Source organism: Orcinus orca, chromosome 1 (assembly GCF_937001465.1).
Source record: "Orcinus orca chromosome 1, mOrcOrc1.1, whole genome shotgun sequence".
Lineage (NCBI taxonomy): Eukaryota > Metazoa > Chordata > Mammalia > Artiodactyla > Delphinidae > Orcinus > Orcinus orca.
The window spans coordinates 11,986,455-12,013,985 of NC_064559.1; the positions used below are offsets into that span (position 1 = coordinate 11,986,455).

At 46.4% G+C, this 27,531-nt stretch overlaps 1 protein-coding gene across 3 annotated transcripts in view; it reads left to right on the top strand.

The window, feature by feature from the left end:
• Positions 1–27,531, top strand: part of SUSD4 (sushi domain containing 4) — a 121,132-nt gene that overhangs the window by 71,076 nt on the left and 22,525 nt on the right. For all 3 annotated transcript variants that reach the window (XM_004271003.3, XM_033430421.2, XM_049705815.1), the window contains exons 4-5: positions 12,982–13,155; positions 17,618–17,806. In XM_004271003.3, coding sequence (XP_004271051.1) covers positions 12,982–13,155; positions 17,618–17,806 — 363 coding nt within the window. The remainder of the gene's footprint in view (positions 1–12,981; positions 13,156–17,617; positions 17,807–27,531) is intronic.

Here is a 27,531-nt window from a genome sequence, read left to right on the forward strand (position 1 = left end):
ATCTCCATCTCAATGCTAAGACCCAGCTCCATTCAATGACCGGCAAGCTACAGTGCTGGACACCCCCTGCCAAACAACTAGCAAGACAGGAACACAGCCCCACCCATTAGCAGAGAGGCTGCCTAAAATCATAATAAGTCCACAGACACCCCAAAACACACCAGTGGATGTGGACCTTCCCACCAGAAAGACAAGATCCAGCCTCATCCAACAGAACACAGGCACTAGTCCCCCCCACCAGGAAGCCTACACAACCCACTCAACCAACCTTAGCCACTGAGGCCAGACACCAAAAACAACAGGAACAACGAACCTGCAGCCTGTGAAAAGGAGACCCCAAACACAGTAAGTTAAGCAAAATGAGAAGACAGAGAAACACACAGCAGATGAAGGAGCAAGGCAACAACCCACCAGACCTAACAAATGAAGAGGAAATAGGCAGTCTACCTGAAAAAGAATTCAGAGTAATGATAGTAAAGATGATCCAAAATCTTGGAAATAGAATAGAGAAAATACAAGAAACGTTTAACAAGGAACTAGAAGAACTAAAGAGCCAACAAACAATGATGAACAACACAATAAATGAAGTTAAAAGTTCTCTGGAAGGAATCATTAGCAGAATAACTGAGGCAGAAGAATGGATAAGTGACCTGGAAGATAAAATAGTGGAGATAATTACTGCAGAGCAGAATAAAGAAAAAAGAATGAAAAGAACTGGGGACAGTCTCAGAGACCTCTGGGACAACATTAAACACAACAACATTTGAATTATAGGGGTCCCAGAAGAAGAAATACAGAAAGGGTCTGAGAAAATATTTGAAGAGATTATAGTTGAAAGCTTTCCTAATATGGGAAAGTAAATAGTTAATCAAGCCCAGGAAGCGCAGAGAGTCCCATACAGGAAAAATCCAAGGGGAAACACACCAAGACACATATTAATCAAACTATCAAAAAATAAATACAAAGAAAAAATATTAAAAGCAGCAAGGGAAAAACAACAAATATCACACAAGGGAATCCCCATAAGGTTAACGCTGATCTTTCAGCAGAAACTCTGCAAGCCAGAAGGGAGTGGCAGGACATCTTTAGAGTGATGAAAAGGAAAAACCTACACCAAGATTACTCTACCCAACAAGGATCTCATTCAGATTTGACAGAGAAATTAAAACCTTTACAGACAAGCAAAAGCTAAGAGAATTCAGTACCACCAAACCAGCTTTACAACAAATGCTAAAGGAACTTCTCTAGGCAGGAAACACAGAGAAGGAAAAGACCTACAGTAACAAACCCAAAACAATTAAGAAAATGTATAGGAACATACGTATGGATAATTGCCTTAAATGTAAATGGAATGCTCCAACCAAAAGACTTAAACTTGGCTGAATGGTTACAAAAACAAGACCCATATATATGTTGTCTACAAGAGACCCACTTTAGACCCAGGGACACATACAGACAGAAAGTGAGGGGATGGAAAAAGGTATTCCATGCAAATGGAAACCAAAAGAAAGCTGGAGTAGCAATTCTCATATCAGACAAAATAGACTTTAAAACAAAGACTATTACAAGAGACAAAGAAGGACACTACATAATGGTCAAGGGAACCATCCAAGAAGAAGATATAACAATTGTAAATATTTAGGCACCCAACATAGGAGCACCTCAATACATAAGGCAAATGCTAACGGCCATAAAAGGGGAAATCTGCACTAACACAATCATAGTAGGGGACTTTAACATTCCACTTTCACCAATGGACAGATCATCAAAAATGAAAATAAATAAGGAAACACAAGCTTTAAATGATACATTAAACAAGATGGACCTAATTGATATTTACAGGACATTCCATCCCAAAACAAGAGAATACACTTTCTTCTCAAGTGCTCATGGAACATTCTCCAGGATAGATCATATCTTGGGTCACAAATCAAGCCTTGGTAAATTTAAGAAAATTGAAATCGTATCAAGTATCTTTTCCAACCACAACGCTATGAGACTAGATATCAATTACAGGGAAAAATCTGTAAAAAATACAAACACATGGAGGCTAAACAATACACTACTTAATAACCAAGAGATCACTGAAGAAATCAAAAAATACCTAGAGACCAATGACAACAAAAACATGATGATCCAAAACCTATGGGATGCAGCAAAAGCAGTTCTAAGAGGGAAGTTTATAGCAATCCAAGCCTACCTTAAGAAACAAGAAACATCTCAAATAAACAACCTAACCTTACACCTAAAGCAATTAGAGAAAGAAGAACAAAAAAACCCCAAAGTTAGCAGAAGGAAAGAAATCATAAAGATCATATCAGAAATAAATGAAAAAGAAATGAAGGCAACAATAGCAAAGATCAATAAAAGTAAAAGTTGGTTCTTTGAAAAGATAAACAAAATTGATAAACCATTAGCCAGACTCATCCACAAGAAAAGGGAGAAGACTCAAATCAATAGAATTAGAAATGAAAAAGGAGAAGTAAAAACTGACACTGCAGAAATACAAAGGATCATGAGAGATTACTACAAGCAACTATATGCCAATAAAATGGACAACCTGGAAGAAGTGGACAAATTCTCAGAGAAGCACAACCTTCTGAGACTGAACCAGGAAGAACTAGAAAATAGAAACAGACCAATCACAAGCACTGAAATTGAGACTGTGATGAAAAATCTTCCAACAAACAAAAGCCCACAACCAGATGGCTTCATAGGCTAATTCTATCAAACATTTAGAGAAGAGCTAACAGCTATCTTTCTCAAACTCTTCCAAAATGTAGCAGAGGGAATAACATTCTCAAACTCATTCTATGTGGCCACCATCACCCTGATACCAAAACCGACAAAGATGTCACAAAGAAAGAAAACAGGGCCGCCCGTGTAAGGATAGCCCCCCTTGAGATGGCTTTCCTCGCCTTGAGGAGGACCAATGTAGCCCCTGGCAGGATGGTCTGGTTGGACCTGCAGTTCCAGGGGCCGAGTTGAGACCCATGAGCTTTGCCTGGCAACCCACAGAGCAACCTCATCCAGCCTCTTGGTGCTTCTCAGCGGGAAGGTCCCTCCGCCTAGGAGGGCGATGTGGGTACCAATGACACGCTAGCCACGGTGCACGTGACTACCGGCTCCCCACACTAGATGTTACCATGTATATTACCTGCCAGTCTAAGCAGGCGGTTCTCATGCATGAGGTGGGCAAGGGAGGCCCCAGCGCACTGACAGCTGTTTCCTGTGGTGCTTCCTGGCCTGTCTTCTTTCATCACTTGGCTGTAGGCCTGGTGGAGCCCATCTGCCTGATGCCCCCTTTAGACAGGCGGTCTGGTTAAGACTTTTGCCTCCCTCAGGTAGACCTTTGCCGGCAAATACAATGAGCTCCTCCAGGAGTTGCTAATTTTTTTTTCTGGCCTCCCCTTTACTCCTTTTCCTGACATTTGAGTTCCAAGTGCAGTTGGCACCAGCCATTTTTCGTCACTCACACACAAGGAAAGCACGTGGGCATTCTTTCCTTCCATCCTTCTGATTAGCTTGGTACACATTTTATCATTGCTTTTCCCACAATTAGCAATGTTGTCAGAGCAATCGGGAATGAGTTTTCCATAGGACGTTGTGAATTGAGTTGCCTGTCCCGGGTCCTGCACTCTGGGGATGTTGACAAAGATGGATTCAGAGAGGCAGCAGTTGAAGGTGAAAGATCCCTAGACAGCAATCCAGAACCTGCCCCGCCCCCATCATTATCGGCAAAGTCTACCTTGGGGTTGGGCACCCGGCCCGTCCAACACCCCCGTATACCTGTTCCTGGTCTTCACATTGCCTCTGTTTTCCCTTCTCAGCAAGACTGCAGTGTTTTAGGAGGCGTCTGTTATTTAATTAATTTATTTGTTTATTCATTTATTTAATGGCCGCACTGCACCGCATGGGGGATCTTAGTTCTCTGACTAGGGATCGAACCTATGTTCCCCGAAGTGGAAGCGTGGAGTCCTAACCACTGGACCGCCAGGGAACTCTTTAGGAGGCATCTGTTATATGTATCGGGTACCTATGCTTTATATGCATTATCTTCTTTACTACGGCAACCCTGTGGAGTAGGTTCTACTACCTTACAGACAGGAAACGTGGAGGGTCGGAGAGGCTGCATTTTCCACGGTCTCATAGGTAGCCCTGCATCCCAGTGGCAGAGCTAGTACCCAGATCCAGGTCTGTGCTTTCCAGTGTGTTCACCTCACCTGACCAAAGCTGATTTTTCCCAGGGGAAGGGAGGGGGAGCAGGTGACACATAATCACAGTGGGCCCACACCCACACCTCATGGGGGTGGCATCTTGCTTAAACCGGTAAGAACCTATTCACGCGGGGCACCGGTTTCCCAAAGTGTGTGCCAAGGACTCCCTGCATATTCACACCTCCTGCATTAGCATGTTAGGAGTGAGGCCAAGGATCCTGCATATTTTTTTTAAAACTCTCAACAGATTCTTATGCAAAAAAGTTTGAGGCCTCCTCATGTGGGGATGTGGTCTGATATTGTTTGACAATGGGGAAGAGAACATGATTTTCTGTAGTGTAAAAGAGAGGTTCTGGGAGATCATTAATTCTTAGAATCAGAGAATGTCACCGCTGTCTTTTTTTTTTTTTTCCAATACGCGGGCCTGTCATTGTTGTGGCCTCTCCTGTTGCAGAGTACAGGCTCCGGACGCGCAGGCTCAGCGGCCATGGCTCACGGGCCCAGCCGCTCTGCGGCATGTGGGACCTTCCCGGACCGGGGCACGAACCCGTGTCCCCTGCATCGACAGGCGGACTCTCAACCACTGCACCACCAGGGAAGCCCACTGCTGTCATTTTATAAACAAAGAAACTAAAGCCAGGAATGCCCTGGAGGTCCCGTGGTTATGCCGCGGGCCCCAGTTCAATCCCTGGTCGGGGAGCTAAGACCCCACATGACTTGTGGCCAAACACCAAAACATAAAAACAGAAGCAATATTGTAACAAATTCAATAAAGACTTTATAAAAAATGGTCCACATTAAAAAAAATAAGAAGAAAAGAAACTAAAGCCTGTAGAGTTTAAGTGACTTACACACGTTACATGGCAAATAAACCAGGACTAGGACCCACACCCTGACTCCTAGTTCAGTGCTCTTTCTACCATCCTGCTGGTGTGCAACCCAGGCTGCGTGTCAGAATCACCCAGGGAACTTTTAGAAATAACAGTGCTGGGAACTTTTAGAAATAACAGTGCCTGGAACTTTCTCCAAGAGATTCTATTTTGGTTGATCTGGGCGATGGGAGCTCAGACTTCAGCCACAAGCAGACAATGAGGACACTTGAGACAAAAAAGTGCAGGTGGCAGCAGTAACTGGAATTACCCTGGGAACTTTTAGAAACTGAGCACAGGAGAGCTGTCCCTGTCCCTGTCCCAATCTGCTCTGTCTCCATGCTGAACCCCTCTCTGCCCCAGTTCCTTGCAGAGTGCAACAAGGAAAAAAAATGAATTCACTCAGTAAGCGTTATTTTTAAGTACTTACTAAAATATTTTGACTCCCATAGACCTGACCAGGATTGCTATAAAAGATGAGTAATTTGAAGTTAAGGAGGTTCTTTGAGTTTCCTGGGGAAAAGGTACAGTGTAAGTTTAAGTAGTAGTATTACATTATAAATTTTGAATTAAAAAATTCAACTTGACTCATGACCTAAAGCTGGCGGTAAAGATGGCAGGTGACTCCTTTATTCAGTGAAACTGTGGGGTGCAGACACTTTTCAAAAGCAAGGTAGTCCTACTTCTTTTTTACAGTTACTCCTATATGAAAGTGAGTTGTCTCCCAGTTCCAGAAACTTCCCCAAACAGATGGATGCTTTTCAAACGTTTTATTTAGGGCCCTTTTCTTCTTGTGTGCATTTTCTACCTTGTAAAATTTCTTTCTTGTTGCCTTGGACATGGGTTATCAGAAACAGCAGCCCGTGCCCACAAGAGCAAGTATTTGCATGTCTTCCCCTAAGATAATCTCTTCTCATTTTCCATCTTCTAAGATGGGAAGGAGCAGAGCACTGCCTCTCCCTGTCTCCGGGACCACTGTCATGACTTATTTATGATTCTTGTAACAGAAGTCACTGCTTCCCTACTCTCCCTCCCTTGTGACTTCAGTGTGAGTTTGGGTTTTTGTTCTTGAAAAGATTTCTTTAACTTAAATGTGGTCATGACTTGAAAGGAAAAACAAATCCAGAGGAAATAAGGTCAGGTCAGCTGGAGGCAGATGCAGCAAAGATAAATGACAGAAATGATCAGTTATCATTGTTGCAAGATGACGGCCGGACCGCCTCAGACGAGGGTTCACAAGCCTGCCCAGCTGAGCCCCCTGGAAGTGCAGAGGGAGAATCCAAATCCTAGCAGCCTTTACCAGCTGCTTCCCGTCATCTCCCATGTCATGTGAGCGCTGCCATTCGCCCTCTCGGTACAGGGGCCACGGAGGTATGGAGTTGCTTTGAGTCGCAGAATTATTCGAAAATGCAGAACATCTGCACGTGTACAGAGCCTTGTCAGATCGTGTATAAAGGTCACAAAATGATTGTGAGCAACCTCGAACACCACGCCCATCATGGAGATTCCCTAGAAAGCAGTTCTTCACAAGCTTGCAACTGAAACTTGCCAGAATTAGGTGGGCTGCTTGTGAAAACTACAGGGCAACCCATCCTTCCAAACCCATCCCAGAGGAAGTTCATTTTCCCTCATGCTATCTTGAGCAGTTTGGGGCTGACCGTGGCTCCCCAGTCTGCATCTTGAAGGTCCTGTTATAATGCAGGTCTCCTCAGAACCCCACGTCGGGCCAGCGGAGGGAGAGGCCTTGGGTGCCGAGCTGCCTCCCAGCTGCTCACATAAGATTCTGCTCTTTACTGCATTTGTCTGACATAGCTGCTAAGGATGGACTGGGGCTTGTTAAATGTGAGCCAGCCTCTGCGTTTGGACCGCTGTCTTCAATCTAGTCGGTCACCTTGTGTATCCATCAAGCAGTGGTTCTCAACTTTGACATCGTGGGAATTGCCCAAGGGGCATGTTAAAAATGCACATCTCCAGGCCTCCTCTTAGAGGTTTTATTCATTAGGAATCTGAATTTAGCAGGCCCCCCAAGACTATCACTTCTGATTCCAGCTACACGTTTGGAAGTCCCCAAGGCCATCCTCAGGTTAAGTAATTCACCAGAAGGACTGATGATACTCATGATTATGGTTCATTACAGCAAAAGGACACAGGTTAAAATCATCCAAGGGGAGAGGCACACAGGGTCTAGGAGGCGCCAGGCATGTGCTTTCAGTTGCTCTCTCCCAGTGAAGCTGTACACACAGCGCCTGTTCTCCCAGCAACAACGTGTGTCAGAACACACGGAGTTGGGCTTCCCTGGTGGCGCAGTGGTTGAGAGTCCACCTGCCGATGCAGGGGACGCGGGTTCGTGCCCCGCTCCGGGAAGATCCCACATGCCGCGGAGCGGCTGGACCCAGTGAGCCATGGCCGCTGGGCCTGCGCACACGGAGCCTGTGCTCCGCAACGGGAGAGGCCACAACAGTGAGAGGCCCGCGTACCGCAAAAAAAAAAAAAAAAACACACGGAGTATTGACAACCAGAGAAGCTCACCTGAGGCTTGGTGTCCAGCATCTTTACTGGGGCTTGGTCATGTGGATGTAGTTGGCCACTTATGTGTCTCCAGTTCTTCCAAAAGTAGAGCTGATAACTGTGGGGACCACCGTTCCCTGGCCTAAGTCACATTGTTAGCATAGACTATCTGGTCTATGCTAAGCTCCAGATAAACAAAGATACTCATCTCAGGTAGAGCAATCCAAGGGCTTAGAGGTTAATTCCCAGGAGCTGAGGGCAAAGGCCAGAACTCCCTTTTGGCAAGGCCAGCCCTTTACTGCATGTACCCACGTGATACAGACCATGTCATGGCCCATGCATTAGAAACTCCAGGAGCTCCCGCCACACTAAAATAAAACCAAATCCCCTGTCCTCATCTACAAGACCCTGGATGATCTGACTTTCCGTCTCCCTCTTGCTTACTACAGGCACACCGATTTTCTTTTTTTTTTTTTTTTAACATGAGATTAGCCTTTTTTTTTTGGCCATGCTGTGCAGCATGTGGGATCCTATTTCCCCGACCAGGGATCGAAACCGCACCCCCTGCATTGGAAGCATGGAGTCTTAACCACTGCACCGCAGCGAAGTCCCTGATCTTCTTTTGTGTTTTTAAGGACACTGAGCTCTTTCCTGGCCTTTGTAGTAGCTGTTCCCTCTGACTGAAACTTCTTCCTGGTCCACACATGATTGGATTCTTCTTGTCATTAGGTCTTAGCTTAATAAAAGTCATTTCCTCAGAGGCGCCTTGCCTGTCTACACGAATTAAAGGAGTGCCCAAGTCAGTTCCTATCCTATTACCTCGTTATGTGTTCATCATAGCAGTGATCATTGCCTGTTATTTTCTAGCTCACTTACCTGATAATTTGCCTGTTTGCAGTCTCCCTCATCGCAAACGCCATAAGAGTAAGATACTTGACTTTCTCTCTATCCCCAGCACCTAGAATGTACTGGGCCTAGAGTAAGTACTCAATAACTCAATGAATGAGTGAACAGCTTTACAAGTGCTGGCTTAAACAAGGTCCAGTAGAATTCTTTACAGCAAGGCTTTCAGAGCCTTTAATATGCTAATATGAATTGTGAATCTGAGTGAGTATCATGTATTCATGTTCCTAGGAACACTTTGGGGGGCATATTGATGTTGAAACATAGCATTTTTAAGGAATCAGATTTGTTTTCATGTATAACTAATATTTTAAAGGGAAACAAATCTGGGATTTCCCTGGTGGCGCAGTGGTTAAGAATCCACCTGCCGACGCAGGGGACGCGGGTTCGAGCCCTGGTCTGGGAAGATTCCACATGCTGCGGAGCAGCTAAGCCCGTGTGCCACAACTACTGAGCCTGCTCTCTAGAGCGTGTGCACCACAACTACTGAGTCCGTGTGCCACAACTACTGAAACCCATGTGCCTAGAGCCCGTGCTCCGCAACAAGAGAAGCCACTGCAATGAGAAGCCTGTGCACCACAACAAAGAGTAGCCCCCGCTTGCCGCAACTAGAGAAAGCCCGTGCGCAACAATGAAGACCCAGTGCAGCCAAAATTAAATAAATAAATTTATAAAAATAAATTAATTAATTAATTAAATAAAAGAGAAGTAAATCTACCACATGGCACATATTCTTTAAAATTCCTCTTTCTCTTTCCTGCTCCATCCTTTAGGACTCTGCTCTCTGCAACTAAATCTGATCAATTGATTTGTACGTAGGTATACATGTGTAGTCAGCCTTAGGGCCTTTTATCCACTCTGTTATTTATTTATCATATTAAAACCTCATTGTTACTAGTAGCAAGATACAAAAATAATGATAGTGATAGGCTGGTGAAAAATGATTTCTGGAATGGAAGCTTTTGATATCCCTCAAATTTATCTCCAAAGTGCCCACTGATACCCTGTAGACAAAAGTTTTGACTGTTGACCTGATTCTACTTGATAGACCTTTTTTCATAGGTATATTTCTTTGGTAACAACATTTTTGAAGCAGTTTTTACAAATTCTTTGTGTCAGCTGGATGCATTTGTGCTATAGAAAATCATGTTATTTCTATATGAAACTTTAGAATTGATGAAGGTTGCATGTTTCTTTTCAGAGCCTAAAGATCCTGGTTTGTTTCTTTCCAGAGAAATAAGGTCCAGAGTTGTTGACTGCTACCGATAACTGGTTAGGACATGTATTTACTCCAAAGCCTTCTTTCTACTTCACCCTCCTTCAGTTGGGGGGATTAGGTGCCAGACATTCTAGATAAAAAATAATTAGAAAGGCTCTGGATGGTATTTTCTCCTGTCAAGGTTTAGGTTAGGCTTTGTTAGAGATGGTCTGTTTGAGTTTTGTGCTTACGCGGAGGGCACGGCCGCTTCTGGCCTCTCTACCTTGGTGGAGTTTGAACTCCAACTGTTGACTCCCCGGTGGATATGGGGTTCCACTCACATAGTAAATTGGTCCTATATCACTCTCTCTGCTGACTCTTCTTTGAGTAGAGTACATAATGACTCGCATTTGGGAGGCTGTGAATTCCCTTTGAACCTCTATTCCCGGGCTCCTGCCTATGGAAACGTGACATTCTAATTAGAAGTTCAAAGCATTCTATACTATAGACGACTATGCAGAGAAGCCACTCTTGAAAACAAGGCTGCGTGCTTCCGCTCCTGGTCAGCCGGTGTCCATATGTCACAGTGTCCAAACGGCCAGTTCTGTCCATTGAGTTTACTGCCACCGGTTGGCCACCTCCTGAGTATACTGGTTAATTCTTGAATAAGTTTTAAGTCAACCATGAAAATAACTGTTAGTCATATAAGTTACTACCACAGGATCTATTTACAGCCCAGATTTTACAGACCGATGCCTTGACAAATGTGTTTTTATTTGCTGTGAATAATTTCTGCATAGCAATATTGAAAAAAATATAATTCACATTTTCCATTAAGAAGAAGGCAGCAGCAGTGTGCAGAGAACTGTCAATTATCTGTGACTCCCGTCATCATTATTCTGGGATTGATTTGGGAGGAATTCAGCTATTCTTGCAGAAAAACTATTGGTTAAACATGAACAGTTAGAAAACCTCTTTCTGTAGCCTGAGACACAAAAATGAGAAGTAAGATTGAAACCAGAACCCAGTTCTCCAGCCAAGACTCTCTCTGTTGAAATCCATAGGCAAAGGGAAGAGCTGATGATGGGTTTCCTCAGGGGAAGGCTTAGCTGCCAGGACTGCCCCGAAAGCCTGTTAATCAGCCTCTCGAGGGGGCTGCAGGCGCACAGCGTTCTCGGGCAAAGGTCCACATGGCTTCCCTCAGCCTTTCTTTGCCAGGTGTGTACAAAGGTCTGGAGGCACGGAGGGAACGTCAGGGGAAGTGGCGACACAGTCGCTGCTCTCAAGTTAATGGTGGGAACGAGGGCTGAGATCAAGGCAGAGCCGGGCTCGCAAGCGTTTGCCTCCGGAGAACTCATAGGAGATGGTGAATGGCCGCCACCCCTGCGCTCTCAGCTGCCAGGGCCCTGCTCTGCCTGGGAGGCCTCTTCTGCCCGAGGCTTTCCCGTCACTAACTTTCTGTTTTCTGGAGTCCATTGTTGTCAGATTGCCCCCAGTAAACCCAGCCTCAACCGCACATCAAAGCTCCTGGGACATGCTCTTTTGATAGCTACCCAAGTTCCCAGCTCGCAGAGGCATCCTCAGGCCAGCCACCTGCCTCAGGCTTCCCAGAGGCTCATCACCCTAGAGCTAACCGTTCAAAGCTTAGAGGAACTTGAAGGTCAGACTTCCTATTAATACTATTCCAACCTATTCTGGATTCAATAGGCTTTGGGGAGTGGCTGAGAAACCCACTGAGAAATTTCTGAAGGAAGCTTCTATGATCATCAAAGTGCTGTTTTTAAATTTTGCCTTGTTTCAAAAAACTAAGAAGCAGCAAACTGGAAACATAACTCATCTACCTGACTCTAAAAGTAGAAATAAATAAATAGCTCATGCTTACAAGCATATATGCGTGTAAAATCAGAGACTTTAAAACAGGAGATGAAGAGAGACACATGGTGAACAAAGTGACTTAAACCGGATGGGACTGACGTGTACACACTGCTATATTTAAAATGGATAACCAACAGAGACCTACTGTATAGCACAGGCAACTCGGTTCAACATTCTGCAATAATCTACACGGGAAAAGAATTTGAAAAGATACATATATACGTATCACTGAATCACCGTGCTGTACACCTGAAACGAACACAACAACATTGTTAATCAACTCTACTCCAATATATATTTAAAAAAAAAAAATTAGATGGGATTAGTTGGGCGGTGTTTAGAGGGGGAGGGGCCAGAGGGAGCAGGACCCCAACTTCCCAGCACAGAGTGGACTGGCCCGCGGGGTAAACTGGAGGTAACTAGAGTTAGAAGCGGATAGTTACAATTGATTAGGTTTTTTTTTGCTTTTTTTTTTTTGTTTTTTTGCGGTACGAGGGCCTCTCACTGTTGTGGCCTCTCCCGTTGCGGAGCACAGGCTCCGGACGCGCAGGCTCAGCGGCCATGGCTCATGGGCCCAGCCGCTCCGCAGCATGTGGGATCTTCCCGGACCGGGGCACGAACCCGTGTCCCCTGCATCGGCAGGCGGACTCTCAACCACTGCGCCACCAGGGAAGCCCTACGATTGATTAGTTTTATTTTCTCTTTTAATCATTTTGTTGCATGATTGTACCCCCCAACACCCTTCTCCTGACCCCGTGGCCTCTTCCCCTCCCAGCCACCTGCATTCTGCTCTGATTCCATGTTTCAAAGGCAACAGTTGCTTTCTCTGAGTCTTTTGTGATATTGGCAGTAGTATGTGCTGCTCTATTCATTATCTTTTTAAAAACAGATAAGGTGGATGGAAACGCTAATAGCAAATGCAGCCCCAGCTCGGCCCCCTGCTGTTCTGCAAAGCACATTTTCTTATCAGGCCCAGGCCCTCGCCCCACAGGCAGAGGCGGGAGGACCAGGCGAGAGCAGCCAGCCAGGCTGTTTGGTGCAGTGCACGGTCCACAAACACAGCCAAGTGGGCAACCAGCTAGATAGTTCATGTGAATCCCCAGCTTTTGTCTTTCTTCACTCGTTTCCAAAATTGCTTGTAAGCTCAACTGTAAAGTGTAAAGTGTCGCGGGCGGAAAACAAGGTTCCTTTTGGACCTGGACCTCGACCCCTCTTCCTCTTTCTCTGTGAAGCAGGTTCTGCAGCTTCTGCTGCTTGCCCTTGGGACCTGAGTCTAGCGATAAATAAAGAACCATTTATCAGATTGCCGCGTAGGTTGAGACCAGGTGTGAAAATAAGAGCTTTCTGGTGAAGCTGTGAACCACAACTGTTTGAATTCCAAAAATAATGTGTCCTTTTTACACAATTGCAGATTGCCGCATTCCACAAATTGAAGATGCCGAGATTCATAACAAGACATACAGACATGGAGATAAATTAATCATCACGTGTCACGAAGGATTCAAGATCCGGTACCCTGACCTGTACAACATGGCTTCATTATGTCGTGATGACGGAACGTGGGACCATCTGCCCATCTGTCAAGGTACGGGGCTGAGGCTGTGGTTCTCAGCTGTTCTTTCAGACTTGATTGTGGAGCGGGTACACGTTTCTCTAATAGGATGACAGGGGGAAACACAAAGCCACGCACACCCCATGGTTCAGCTGTACTGCACTCTGATCACCACAGCTCTGTGTTTGGAATCTTCCCACAATTCCCTGTGCTTCTCTCCAGCTCTATACACCCAGCTTTAAAGTTTAAATGGGAGATACCTTATTCTTTAGTGTGTTGGATGTCTCCTTTATCCTAAGAAACCAAAAGTCGTTGCAGAATTAGGAGCCTTGTAACTGGGCTGTGAACACAACGATGAACTATTGTATATTTAATGGAAATAACAGCATTTATACTGATTTCGGTTGTGGTGCGAATATATTTAAAGCCAATCTTACAGAGGCTATTTTCTCTTAATAATGTTATCCTTTTTTATAATGCATGAGGAGCAGAAAAATAATCAAATTCAAATTTCATCCAAACCATACGATGAATATTTATCCTCCTGCGTTTTTTAAATTTGCTTGGGCTGACACAGAGGGCCCCCTGTTTGTGAAAATAAGCCCTCGAGTTCCCATTAATTCTGATTTTATTTTTTGACATGTGACTTGGACCAAAGGACTAAGAAACCCATGCATAATTCATAATCCAAGGGAGAAGGCTAGCAATCTTATTTACACCAAAAGCACTGGCATGTTAAAGTTGAGACGGATGTCAACTTTCTGCTTGGAAATCATGACGGGCAGACTCTGATATTGCTTTGTGTACCCCATAGTTGGAAATAAATCATTTCCTTATGTGAGAGTTTAAGAGTCACGGCCCCTTGAAGAAACAAAGGCTTCGGGATTAGGAGGACAGAGGCAGCCCAGGTCCTCACCCTCCTGCATTTCTCCCCAGAAGCTTCTGGGTTGTTTAGCGTGTTATGTGTTACATTCTTAAAGGAGACACGTGATTTATTTCTACTCTCTTAGAGACTCTCCACAGGATCAGCAGCCGGCTTTTAGGTAGGGCTGTTTATCCAAATGAACTTTATTAACCATGGATTCGTTCCAGTCCTGCGGCGCCATCCGAGTAACGGCCAAGAAAATTATTTCAGACTCCAACCCCTTCTCGCTTTCATATTTTCCACTTGTCTTTCGGTTCTCCCACCCTTTCAATTTCCTTTTACATCCCTTAAATATAGTACGCTTCTTTAGGGGTTCTTTTTACCCCAATGATTTTTTTAAATGCCCTATGGGGATAGACATCTCGGGGTGTCATTGTCACGAGTTCAGGTGCAGGCTTGCCTCTTGCTCTGTCTGTGCCCTTTCGCCCCTCCCCTCTAGCACCCCTTACTAAATCTCAGTCATAACACAGCTTCGATGTTTTTTGCAGCAACAAAAGAGCTGGCCGGCCGCTCTTGAAAGGTGTGCGTCTTCAAACAGCAATACAGCCCACAGCCCACCTTCAGCCCTCCTCAGAGCCCTCGGTCCCCACAGAGGAGGTGCCCCTGGTCTGGGCCCTGATACCCGCCTCCAGCCCCTGCACCTTGCCGTCCACCCGCGTGGGCACAGCAGGGTTGCTTTAGACAGCCTGACACCTCTCGAGCCCCCAGGGGGTATATAATTGGCCCTTCGAGTGACATTTCATCCTGTAATTTTTATTTGTACCTATAGATCCAGGGGCTACAGCCTGAGGAACCGTCTCTCTATTATCTCGAAGTGCAAATAGAAATCACATTCAACTATTGAGTCGCAGTCAGTTTTCTACTGTATTTTTACGACAGGCTGTCCTCCAACCAAGAGTGAGCATAGCTTTCCTTCTCTGATTGGCTGCACGTGTTCCAACCCCTTTCATCTCCTTCTGGGGTCGGAGGTGGGAACCGTTCCAAGGCCATTTTTTCCCCGGAACTTTGTGTTTTAGAGATCCATGTGCCGATGCTTCCTGCTCCCTGTGGGTCAGAGTTAGTTTCTGACTTAGGGGATGCAGTCTATCCACATGGGTAGCTTAGAACCACACTCCTTCCCAGAAGGAGGCAGGGGCACAGTCACGTGTGCCCACACATTGGAACCCTGCTCAGGGTTCTAACACATTGCCTTGTTGGTGTTGATTTGCTTATCTTTTTTTTTTTTTTTCTCAGTTACTGATCCTGTTTATGCCTGATTGCCAAACTCCCTTCACACATTTCACTTTTGCCATGAACAGTGTTAATTTTCAGCTCCGAAAAAAAAAATCCTTTAAGACCGTCGGGACTGCCCAAAAGGATGGCTGGGCACCACGCGTGTCTGATCTGGTCCATCCTGAGTGTGGCTTGTTCCAGGCCGGGATCTTTGGGGTCTGTGGGGTCTGCGGGGCTCCAGGACACCAGGATGCAGCAGTGCAGGTTGACCCTTGATGACCCCAGAGTGAATGCCTCCTACATTCTGCACCCCTCACTGTGTTGTCTGTGTCTGCTCTGATACAGACACAGACACCACAGTCTAAGGCGCCGACCCGAGCAGTTCGCTGAATACGCAGCTCTTCGACGCTTGTATTGTAATGTGTCAGAGAGTCATCTTAAGAGAGGAGTTCCGTCATCTGCTGCAGTGCCTGCGTGATACAGTTTGTGCTTGGTGATTGGAAGGGAAAGTAGGTTTTTCCATTATCTATTATTTACTTCACACACAATTAGTTCTCCCCGGGAAGAGCACAGCTCTGCAGGGTCATTATTCCCTCCAGTGAAGCTGCTGAAGCCAATAAGAAATTCACTAATCACAGCAGATGCCACACCACGTGGGCTGCTGTGCCACTGGGAATGTTCCACTGGGCTGCACAGGCTTCAGGACAAAAGGCAGCTACTGTTTTACAGAAGTAGGGATCGAGGCCTCACGCTCACTCGGATGGCACACGGTATTCTGTGCATGGTACACAAACTCGCTACAGCACGTCTGCTCAAAGCCTGGTGCCACGGCAACAGCGCCCGGAAACCTGTAGCAGTGCAAATCCTTGAGCTCCACACGGACCCACTGAACCAGAAGCTCTGGGTGTGTGGGCCAGCAGTCTGTCCTACAAGCCCTCTCTGGGTTATTCTCAAGTTTGAGAACCACTGCGTTACATGTTACTTTCCTTTTCACCTAAAACACAATGGGATTTTCAAAACTTTCATTGCACTGCGTCAGGCAGGTGTCTGTTCCGTTCTCTGCTGCCGTGGAACCCAGTCTGCATCCTAACCTTCTCGAGCTGCCCACCACAACTGCTGAAACAGGAAATAGTCTCTCTTCCCTCTGTGGCACCTCAGTGGTTCTCAGCCCTGATAGCACTTTAAGATTATGTGGGGAGCTTTAAAAAAGGTAGGGGTGTCCAGGCTGGATACCTACCTGGGCACAGGTCTGGGCATTAGTGTTTTTAAAAATTTCCTCAGGTGAAAAGGGAACCCTCCTCCACTGTTGATGGGAAGGCAAGTAGGTGGGGCCACTGTGGAAAACAGTATGGAGGTTCCTCAAAAAACTAAAAATAGAATTAACATATGACCTAGCAATCCCCCCCCCCCCATGCATCTATCCGGACAAAACTTTAATTCAAAAAGATCCATGCACCCCTATGTTCATAGCAGCACTGTTTACAATAGCCAAGACATAGAAACAACCTAAATGTCCATCAACAGATGAGTGGAGAAAGAAGATGTGGTACATATATACGATGGAATATTACTCAGCCATAAAAAAGAACGAAATAATGCCATTTGCAGCAACATGGATGCAACTAGAGATTATCATACTAAATGAAGTAAGTCAGACAGAGAAAGACAAATACCATATTATATCACTTATATGTGAAATCTAAAATGTGACACAAATGAACCTATCTATGAAACAGAAACAGACATAGAGAACAGACTTGTGGTTGCCAAGGGGGAGGGGGTTGGGGGGAGGGATGGAGTGGGAGGTTGGGATTAGCAGATGTAAGCGATTATATACAGAATGGAGAAACAACAAGGTCCTACTGTATCACACTGGGAACTATATTCAGTATCCTGTGATAAACCATAATGGAAAAGAATATAAAAAAGAATGCATGTATATATATGTATAACTGAATCACTTTGCTGTACAGCAGAAATTAGCACAACATTGTAAATCAACTCTACTTCAATGAAAAATAAATTAATTAAAAACTTTCCTCAGGTGATTCTAACATGCAGTCAGGGCTGGAACCACCGGCTAGGGGTGTCCCGATCCACAGCTCCACCTCTCGTTACTACTTCCCTACTCGTCTGACCCTCTCGATGCCACTTGCAACTATACAAGCAAATGCCTGCTTTAGAAATAGAATAAGTACACAGATAAGGAGGTCTGAGCATTTAAGACCAAGGTGTGCAGTCCTCGGAGGCCATGCCACGTTTTCAGCGGGGGAAACCGAAAGACATGTAGTGCTTTGTCTTTCAGGTGTACAAAGATGACCACGTGAGACAATTCCCTTTTTCTTTCCCACGTCGCAGGCTGCCTGAGACCGCTTGCCTCTTCTAATGGCTATGTGAACATCTCCGAGTTCCAGACCTCCTTCCCAGTGGGAACTGTGATCTCCTATCACTGCTTTCCTGGATTCAAACTCGAGGGGTCGGAGTATCTCGAGTGCTTACACAACCTTATCTGGTCGTCCAGCCCACCCCGGTGCCTTGCTCTGGAAGGTATCACATCTTATTCTTTTGGAAGTTGAATTTTGGCCTATTAAAGTGGATGTTTCAATAGGAGGTAAAGAGCTGAGATTATGGTCAGCAATAACTTCTGTTCCCTGAGTACACATTGCTTGCAGAGGCAGCAAGCCTGATCGTCTGCCATGAAGCAATACTTACAACCAGACATAAAACTGGGGCTTTCCCCATTCTCAGGCTTAAAGGGGATGAAAGAGAAAAGTTTCAAGCATCAAAGGTTACACTGCAAAATATTGCAAAGTTAAATGAAGTGTCTTCAAAAATTAATTTTCTCTGCACCAAATGAAAACAGATTGTATTATGGCATCATTAATCTCACCCCTCGTTTTATTGTTGTGTCAGTGTTTCCTCCTATTTCCATTCATTTTATGGCTTGGCTCTAAATGTTTTGCTGCAAGCACACACTTGGAAGCCTGAAGCCAAGAGATCTTTCCTCCTTGTTTTTGTTAAATATATGTGATTATTTTTGAGTGCGGTTCACTAAAGACCACTAATCAGTAGTATGGAATGGTCGGGGTGGGAGGTGGTCAGAGCGTCCACTGCTGGAATCAGGCCAGCGTCTATAAGGGTCTATAGAAACTTCTCCTAGGTAAGCTGGGCATACTGGCTCAGCCCTCGCTTTAATTCAGGTCTTGAAATTATGATTATGCAGAGAACAAACACCGGTTTACTTCTTGGCATCTGAATACAGTGGGCGGGGGGCGGGTCTATACTGGGAAAGAAAAAAATGAAAGGAAATCTCTAATCAAGAGCCCCTGCAAAGCCCATCTGCAGCTTTTCTCGGGAAACAAATCAAGACACAGTAGAACGTAGAAACAAACAAGTTCTCACAAGCACCGTCTGCCTCCACGCGTGCACCTCAGTGTGGGACGAGGTCAGGTTAGGAGGTGTGTTATGGGGGGTGACAGCCAGAGGGATCAGAGGTGTCTCCTAAGGAAGACCATGGATTGGCCGGAGCCATGGAGCCTCCTTAGAGAGAAAGGAGGAAGGGGTGGAAGGGAGGGGAGCCTGCTGCTTGAAGGAGAGAGAATGCCAGCCGGGGCCGTCAGTGGTGCTCTTCTCCTAGGCTGGTAAGCGGAACCCCCGCTCGCCCCTACTTCCCACCCATCCTAAATCTCCTAGGGGATCAGAGCCCACAGTAGAGAGAAGTAAAATACAGGACACCCAGTTAAATCTGAATCTCAGATAAATAGCAAATAATTTTTTAATGTGAACATGTCCTAAATATCGGATGGGACTTACTCATGGTCAACAAGTATTCTTTGCTTATCCGAACTTCAACTATAACTCAGTGTCCTGTATTTTCATTTGCCACATCTGGCAACCCTAGCCTAGAGGGATAAGGGTATCTCCTGTTTCCACTGGGAACAGCTTTTCTGCCGTCTGGACGCCGCTGGCCAGCGTGGTGAGTGTGGGCTGCTGGTGAATGGGGGCTTTTCTGGTTCCTGGAGGTTTCTCCCTGCTCAGATAAGCAGAACTAGAGGACCTGTTAAAGGTATCATGTTACAATTATATCAATTTTAAGTGCTATTTTCAAATCTTTTCAAATTCAGTTCAAACACCTTTCAAGCCATCATGTTCTAAGCTTCATTTTGAGACTTTGAAAGCAGTTTTTCTGGAGCTTAGGGAATATAATGTGAATAGGCATAAAACAAAATCTCACTTTAAGGGGCTGTGAGCTAAGGTTATGAACAGGAAGCCATGAGTGGCTTCTGATTGGAAATGGGTCTTGTGATTTAACACAAGTCCCTTTTTCTCTGCCAGCCTGGCCTGTGCCCGAAGGGGATGCTAAAAGTCCAGGTGACAGCTGCCTGTGACAAGAAGACCACCTAATACCTTTTTGTCCTCCATTTTAAAAAAAATAATATTTACATCCTTATTTTCAATACATGTTCCTTTCAATTACCTGATGCAATTAGTTTGTGAGACGCTTAAATGCTACCCTGGCTAAAGGCACCAAAGACATGATTCTAAACTGAGAGAGGCAGAGAGGACTAAAGGGTTTTTTGTCTCAAGACTTCATAGAAGCTGGGTTAAAATAAAAGGTAAGGATCCACGAACAAAAAGTATCCAGATGACACCCGGGTGCTGGTATTTCCTTAACTCTCACTTGAATAGTGTATCATCTTTTTCAAAGGCGGTGCCTTATTTATGCAAATTGTCGAATGGTATTCAACATAGATGCGCTGTCCTCAGGGAATCTACCCACCCCTTTAATATATCACCCACGGTCCCCCATCCCCTCATTTTTTTTCTGTCTTCCTGAGCACACAATTTGATTTTTCTTGATGGCAGAGTGAAAATTATCGCACTGTGCTGTGGAATCATGACACCCTCGGGGGCTTTGAATGATATATTAGGGCGCTCTGACCCCTGATATGCTGGGTCTGGACAGCTGTGCCATGGAAACCTTTCTCTGTGAGCTTTTTATCCCCTTCCCTTTCCTGTCTCCCTGTTAATCCATCAGTCCATCACGTGTCACGGTACCTGTCACTTCAGTTCCCTCCACCCCTCGAGCTCTTTTTCCTAACCTGCCACAAGCCTGGAGACGGAATCACCAGGATGGTCATGGAGGCGCTGTAGGGCGTTGATTAGAGTGTGGGTTGGCATCAGACCGGCTGAGTTCACATCCTGAGTTTCCTACTTAGTCAGTTTGACCTGGGGCAAGTCGCTTAGCTTCTATCAGCCTCTACTTCCCCATCCGTAGAATGCGGGAGATGACTGTACCTGTGGGACTGTGAGGGTCCAGTGTGATAACAAATGTAACACATTCAGTGAAGTGCTGGGTGCACAGTAGGTGGTCGATCAAGTGTCCATCATTATTAGTGCTATTAGACTTGTGTACAGAGTCACACTAAATGAGAATCTGGGCATGGCTGTGTGGACAAAATACCCAGGCTTTTATGCATTTACACTGCAACATCGTGTTGGTTGTTCAGAGGAGATTTTGGTTACTTGCATACTTTTTTTTTTTTTGCGGTACGCGGGCCTCTCACTGTTGTGGCCTCTCCCGTTGCGGAGCACAGGCTCCGGACGCGCAGGCTCAGCGGCCATGACTCACGGGCCCAGCCGCTCTGCGGCATGTGGGACCTTCCCGGACTGGGGCACAAACCTGTGTCCCCTGCATCGGCAGGTGGACCCTCAACCACTGCGCCACCAGGGAAGCCCCGGTTACTTGCATACTTTTAACTGTGTTTGTATAAGGTGAATCGCAGATAATGGGAGGAAGTACTGAACAAGAATAATGATTGCCAGTTACCTTGAGAGCTTACTGTGTATCAGAATGTTTGACAAATATCTCATTTAGTCCTCCTATTGCCTTTGTGAGACAAGTAACTACTTTTTTTTAATATATTTATTTGGCTGCGCCGAGTCTTAGTTGTGGCACACAGGATATTTCTTGTTTAGTTGTGGCATGCAAACTCTTAGTTGCGGCATGTGGGATCTAGTTCCCTGACCAGGGATCAAACCCGGGCCCCCTGCATTGGGAGTGCGGCATCTCAGCCACTGGACCACCAGGGAAGTCCCAGACAAGTACTGTTTTTTAATCCCACGTTACTGCTGAGCAAGCCCAGGTTTCTAGAGATTCAGTAACTCAGCCAAGGTCCCACAGTTAGTAAGTGGGGGTGTGGGGACTCGAGCAAGGGTCTTTGCCACTTGAAAGCTCATGCTCTTCATCACTAAGGTGCATTATGTATGCGTGATCTGATTGGTTCTGATTTCTTTACAATTTGATATTTTTATAGCCATTTTTTTAAAGCGTCAAAAAATTTAAAACAGTTATCACACAGTTAAAACAGTTATTGATATTTTTATAGCCATTTTTTTAAAGCATCAAAAAATTTAAAACAGTTATCAAAAAATTTAAAACAGCCATTTTTTTAAAGCGTCAAAAAATTTAAAACAGTTGGACTAGAAGGGATTTGTGCTTCTAGTCCAATTCTCCTCCCTGTAGAAATCCCAGCTGCAGGGGGCCGTGAGTCCGGGTGGCAGACGGCACTCCCCGCTGTCCCGCACGTGCCCATGAGTCACCCCGTTACAGCAGAGCCTCACTTCAGCCACTGGGCTGCGCAGGGATTGTGTCTCCTCTCGCAGACCGGACGACTGACGCCTTGGAGGGTGGCGTGACTTGCCCACACTGCCAACCCTCGGCGTGGCTTCTTCCACTGCGTGCTGTCTCCTCTCCCTAGCGGCATGGAGCAGGCTTTGCTGGTGCCAGTGTGGAGTGGCAGCTGTCACACTCAGCGTCAACCATCCCGTAACTGAGGCCTGGCTTCATGAAGGACTTTATAATTTGGAAGGAAAAACTCTGGCAGCCTCACCAAAGGTGGCAAGAATTCCCAGGCCCAGTAGGAAGGTGTGGGTGACGTGTTTCAAAGGCCTGGGGCCGTGGCACCTGGCTTATTGAGTGGTATGACACCCGTCTTCTGTCTGTTTTCCCACAGCCGGGTTGTGTGGGGTAGAACACCTGAAATCACAAAATCTTGGACCACAGCGTTGGCTACGTCATTTTAAAATACATGAATATATAAATTTGAGCCTGGAAGGAGCCCCATGGGTTTCTATGTGCTGGTCTTTCGCACTGTGGGTCTGCGTGCTTTTCTTTATCTCTGTGTGTCTTCATGTTTTCCATTCTCAGGTCGTCTTCATCTCTGAGGCTTTCATTGCTCTCTCTTTCATACACACACACACACACACACACACACACGCACACACACATGCACTGAATCCAAGAAATCTTTTTTAAAAAAAAAAAACAACCTTTGACAGTGAATGTGGGCATTTTCTCATTTGTAAGTGCTAAGAACTCTGTTTACATTGTCAGCAGTGTTTATTGGACACCTGGTAGACACAGAGCGACACCGAATTGGGGTCTGGGGAATTATAGAGAAAGAAGAGGACATCATTCTTTACTTCAAAGACCTTACAGTCTAATGGGGAGAACAAGATGACAAATCCCGTTACCTAGAGACTAGCGTCATCACAGACCGCACCGCGTATGCCCACGGCTACCTTAACCAAAGGGCACGTGCGTGCTTCTGCATTTGGAAAGAGGGAAAGGAAAGTTCTGGTAGGTGGTATCGCAATTGTAAAATGAAAATTTCTGTCTGGGGATCTATGAGTTTTTGCGTCTTTTCCCTGAAGGCCAAACAGAAGTGTGTTTTTTGTCTCTGCTCAGGCTTTGAGAAAAGAGAACGAGTGTAAACATCTTACTCATTTGGAAGGACTGTGCATTTTGAAGCTCTGTAGAGCTCAGTAGCCAAGGCAGCATGCCTTAGTGTGTGTGAGGAGTGCTGGCCCAATGGTTTGAAGGTGGAATATAGGAGAATATTGAGGGGCATAAAAATAAGTAAACGAACCAAGCATGCAACAGACGGTTACAGGCAGGGCTGCAGACACATGTCTAGGAAGTGGTACTAACTCCCCAGAATCCCATAGACACTGTGATGTTAGGGCTGCAAGGGATGCTGGCTACAGGTGGCTGAAGAAAAGGGCGCTTTGTCTGCATGGGGAAGAACCATGCAAAAGCCTTACGTATCAGAACACTCCATTCACATTCAAGTTTTCAAATGTCCTGGAAGTAGTAACACGGGTGCTGGGTATCTGTTGACAGGAATTCCTGGGAGCCGGTTAACGACAGCAGAGTTCACATGACTGCATCTTTGAGGCAGGTAGCAAGGGCTGGGAGGACAGATGGTTGACGCCCAAAGTTGGGAGTTTTTAGTCCCTGGTTGTGACCTCCCCACTTAAAGATTCCTCTGTTTCGCAACCATTAAATTAGAGGGCTGGATCCTTTAACCAAAAGTCCTTCTTTCAATAGCCTCTGGGGAAAAAGATGGGATCAGATCTAGAAAGGACCAGTCAAACATTTAGTGAGATTAGAGTTTGAAAAGAAAGAAACCCAGATCAGTGGTATATGCTATTTTAAATAAATGCCTGTGAGATTCATGTATGCGTTCAGTAAAAATTTTTATGTTCGTATGCCAAGTATTTTGCAAGGCACGGAGGATACAGAGGCAAACTAGTGACATGAGGTCTCTGCCCGCTGGGCTCACCCATCCCATGTGCAGTTCCTGAAAGTTCACTCTACACAGCTGGGGCTCAGCTCAGAATATTCCATTTCTAAGTTTTCAGGGCCTTTGGTGGTAGAGAAGATTGTTCCCTACTCTGAGGCCGCCTGGAAGGGGTTCCCACGGGGGTCTCTATGGTTTTGAAGGACCTGGGGAGGGTGAGCCACTTTTTGCTGTGTCGGATTGTCTGCCACGTGGTGCCTGGGCTCCACGCCGAAGGCAGTGGGAACACGGGCTTCCCAGGAGGACCACGCGCGTGGACCCCGGGGCCCAGGAGAGTTTGTTGTGCTTGTGTGTTTGCTTTTCCCAAACAGAGAAATAAATCGCTCCAGGAACCGTAGGGGCCTACGGTTTCATTTGCCATGACTGAGGTGGGGGCTTCCCCAATGCTGACCTTTCAACAGACTTTCTCAGCTTCATGGCTGGCATTTCTCCCAGAAACAAGCAAACCTGACCTCATTAGAAGCTGAATATCCAAGACGTTTTGTTTTTAAGTCCAACCAGTCCCCAAACTCAGAATGCCCAAAGTAATTCCCAGCCCCCCCGCCCCTTCCCATCCATTTCACTGCTCACATGTCAGAGATGGAAGCTTAATCAGTTTCAGATGCAATTATCAAGGAAAGGCAGCAGGAGATTTCCTAAGAACCTAGGAGTGCCCAGGGGTCCTTTTAGGTCTGCATCCTTATATAAGAAAAGAAGGAAAAATAAGAAACTGAAAAACCCTGTTTGGTCAAATGTGAAATTACTTGAAACGTTCCAATTTGGGATCAAAACTCAAAGCCAGTTTGGACGGGGTGGGTTCCCAGCTCCTGAGTGGCCTTTTCATTGTGCTTTGTTGCCTAGTCAAAACTCGTTTCTGGTACAAGAAGCGCCCGGAGGCAAAGGTACCGGCAGGGATCTCTCTCCAGGAGCCCTGCCTTCTGCGCCTCGGGACTTTAAATGAATCCTGTGTAGGAACAAGAAAGAGAGAGGAAGAACCCGGGCGTCCTCAGAAAAGACCTGCCCTGCGTCTTATCCTCGGCAGATAACACTCAAAGGGATAATCACAGCCCACCCTGTGCCAAGGTGGTTCCCATTTTACAAAAGGAAAATACAAAGCACAGAAAGGAGTCCAGGCCTGGTCCGAGGAAGGTTGCCGTAAATTATTGTCCGTGGTGAGGTCACGTGTCGCTGTGTCATCCCCTAAACCAGAGTCAGACGTGCTCCCATGGAGCTGTGTCCCTCCTGCTGCCACGTCTCACCAGACAAGCGAGGTCTCTCGCGCCTTCCTGCCCAGCCATCCTCGACCACAAAGTGGCCAACTGGACCTCTTAATTAGCTGGAAACTTCTGTATTGAATCTTAAGTCAGTCAAGGGAAATGACAGAACCAAGTCACAGCGGGATTTGTGGGTGCTGATTTGGGACCATTGATCATAGAATTCAGAGCTTAGAAAGCCTTAGACATCACCGGTTTACCTTTCCCCCACCCTACGCACTGCACCCTGGCACTCCCTTTGCAGAAATGAATCAGCAGTGCTGGAGATGAGTGGCTTTGTGCGAGGTCTCGGGGCCTGGGGTTGCCAGCGAGGTTCCCACCCCTGTAACCCGGCTCTGGCGCCACCGGACTGCCTCTACGGGGGGCGGGGCGGGGGGGGGGCTTCCTCACTTACATTCTTGAACAGGGAGAAGCAGATCAGAAGTTTATCTTCTTAGGAGCAACTCCAAGGTAGAGAGCACCGTGTTCCTCCCTGCATTCCCCTGGCACGTGGTATATGTACTCATCGATGTGTAGCTATTGTAACCAAAGGCTCCTTTGACTCCTTTGACTGTTGGTGGATGTCTGCTCCATGCCAGGCCCTGTGGAGGCACCTTTAGCCCATGATCTCTCATCCTAATAAGCGTCATGAGAACTAAGTATGGTGCCAACGGCAGATGAGGAAACTGAGGCTCGGAGAGTCTCCCAGCTTTCCCAAGGTCACCCTGCTCACAAGCGGTGCAGCAGGGGGCCCCCTGAGCCCACGCTTTCTACCCACACTGCTCTTCCAGGCGCTTCTAGGACCCAGGGTACCTGCTGGAGCTTAGGGCCTGGGCTCTAATCCTATCTCTGGTGCTTGCAGAGAGTCCATTTCGTTGGATGGGAAGGGAGTGAGTGGCAAGAGCTGATTTCTGAGGCTCTTCCGTAGCCGCCACGTTCCCTGACTCTGCTCCGAACCAGAGCACACCGATCCAGAGAGGCCATCCTGTCCTCCGCTGGCTCTGGGAGCGAAGCAAAGGGAGAGTTTCTCCCCTGGACGACTCCTGACAGTTTCCTGGAGGCGCGTATTCAGTCAACCCATGAGCCTTCACCACCAGTAGGCAACTGGCAGGGAGAGGAAATAGATGTTTGTTGGGGGTCATCTTGGCACCGGGCACTTCACTTGCCTTTTATTAGCTTTAAAACAACTCCAGGGATTATTCTGCCCCTCTTCACTGACAGTCAGCAGGCTGGTAACATGGCCTCAGGGAGTAAATTGCAGAGCCAGGATTCAAAAGATTCAAAAGACCCAGCCCTGACCTGACTCCCCAGCTGTGCTGCTTCTCCTGCCCCTGCTGGCTCCTGCGAGAGGCCAGGTCCCTGCCTTCTGACTCACCTCTCAGCTGCCGGTGGGCCACTTTTTTCTCTTCTGATGTTCCCTATAACCTGGATTTTTATCATGGAAGAGATTTTAGAGGGAAGAGGAGGATACACTATATGATTTGGCCCAAGCTGCCCTGCATATAATGTTGGACAACATGGGAACTTTCCCTTCCTCCCCCCCCCCACTTCCTTCCTTCCTTCCTTCCTCCCCTCTTTCCCTCTCTCCCTCCCTCCTTCCCAGTTAGGACTCTGGTACCAACCAGAGATGTACTAGATGCTGTGGGGCTATTGCTATTAGGAATTCAAGTCCTGCTCACCAAAAGTGGAGTGATGATAGCAGCGACCCACTGGTCACCCACAGCCACCCAGGCCTCCCAGCATTCAGAGGAGACCAGCTGGCCAGGACCAGGGTCTCCATCAGTCTCTCCTGGGCTCTCAAGCTTCCTGCAGACTCACCCATGATCCTGCCAGCCGCTGAATCCAAATGAAATGGAGTCAGCAGACAATGAAGAAAGGAACAGTGAATGTTCTTTTTTCTCTCGTTTACTCAGTGTAGCAGTGGGGCCTCTATATGGGAAGAGGGAGAGAGGGCTTCTTTATCTGCTTATCTGACCCTATACCCTTCCCTTTCTTTCTCTTCCAAATGTGAGAGGATTATACAAGGCTAGGAAATACTTGGCCAGGTGATTTTGTCCTGTCCTCAAGGCTCTGAGACCCCGGGGGTCCCTAGGAAGCCAGCAGGTCCAAGGTAGCTTTGTTCCAGCTGCCCCCCCCCCCCCCCCCCCCCGCTCCATGGGACTGTTTTACATACTTGCATCTCACGTTCCCACTTAAGATTTATTTGAAGAAAGAGCTTCCCAGTGTAAAGTATGAAAATCATTCATTTAATTCCACCTCCTTAGAAACTTGAGACCAGAGAAATGAAGTGATTTGCCAGGTCACAGCAGAATTCTTCCATCTCCTCAGACTCCCAGCCTTCAAGTATGTGAGTCGATGGCTAATTTCGAACCCTCATTAGGCACCCAACTTCCAT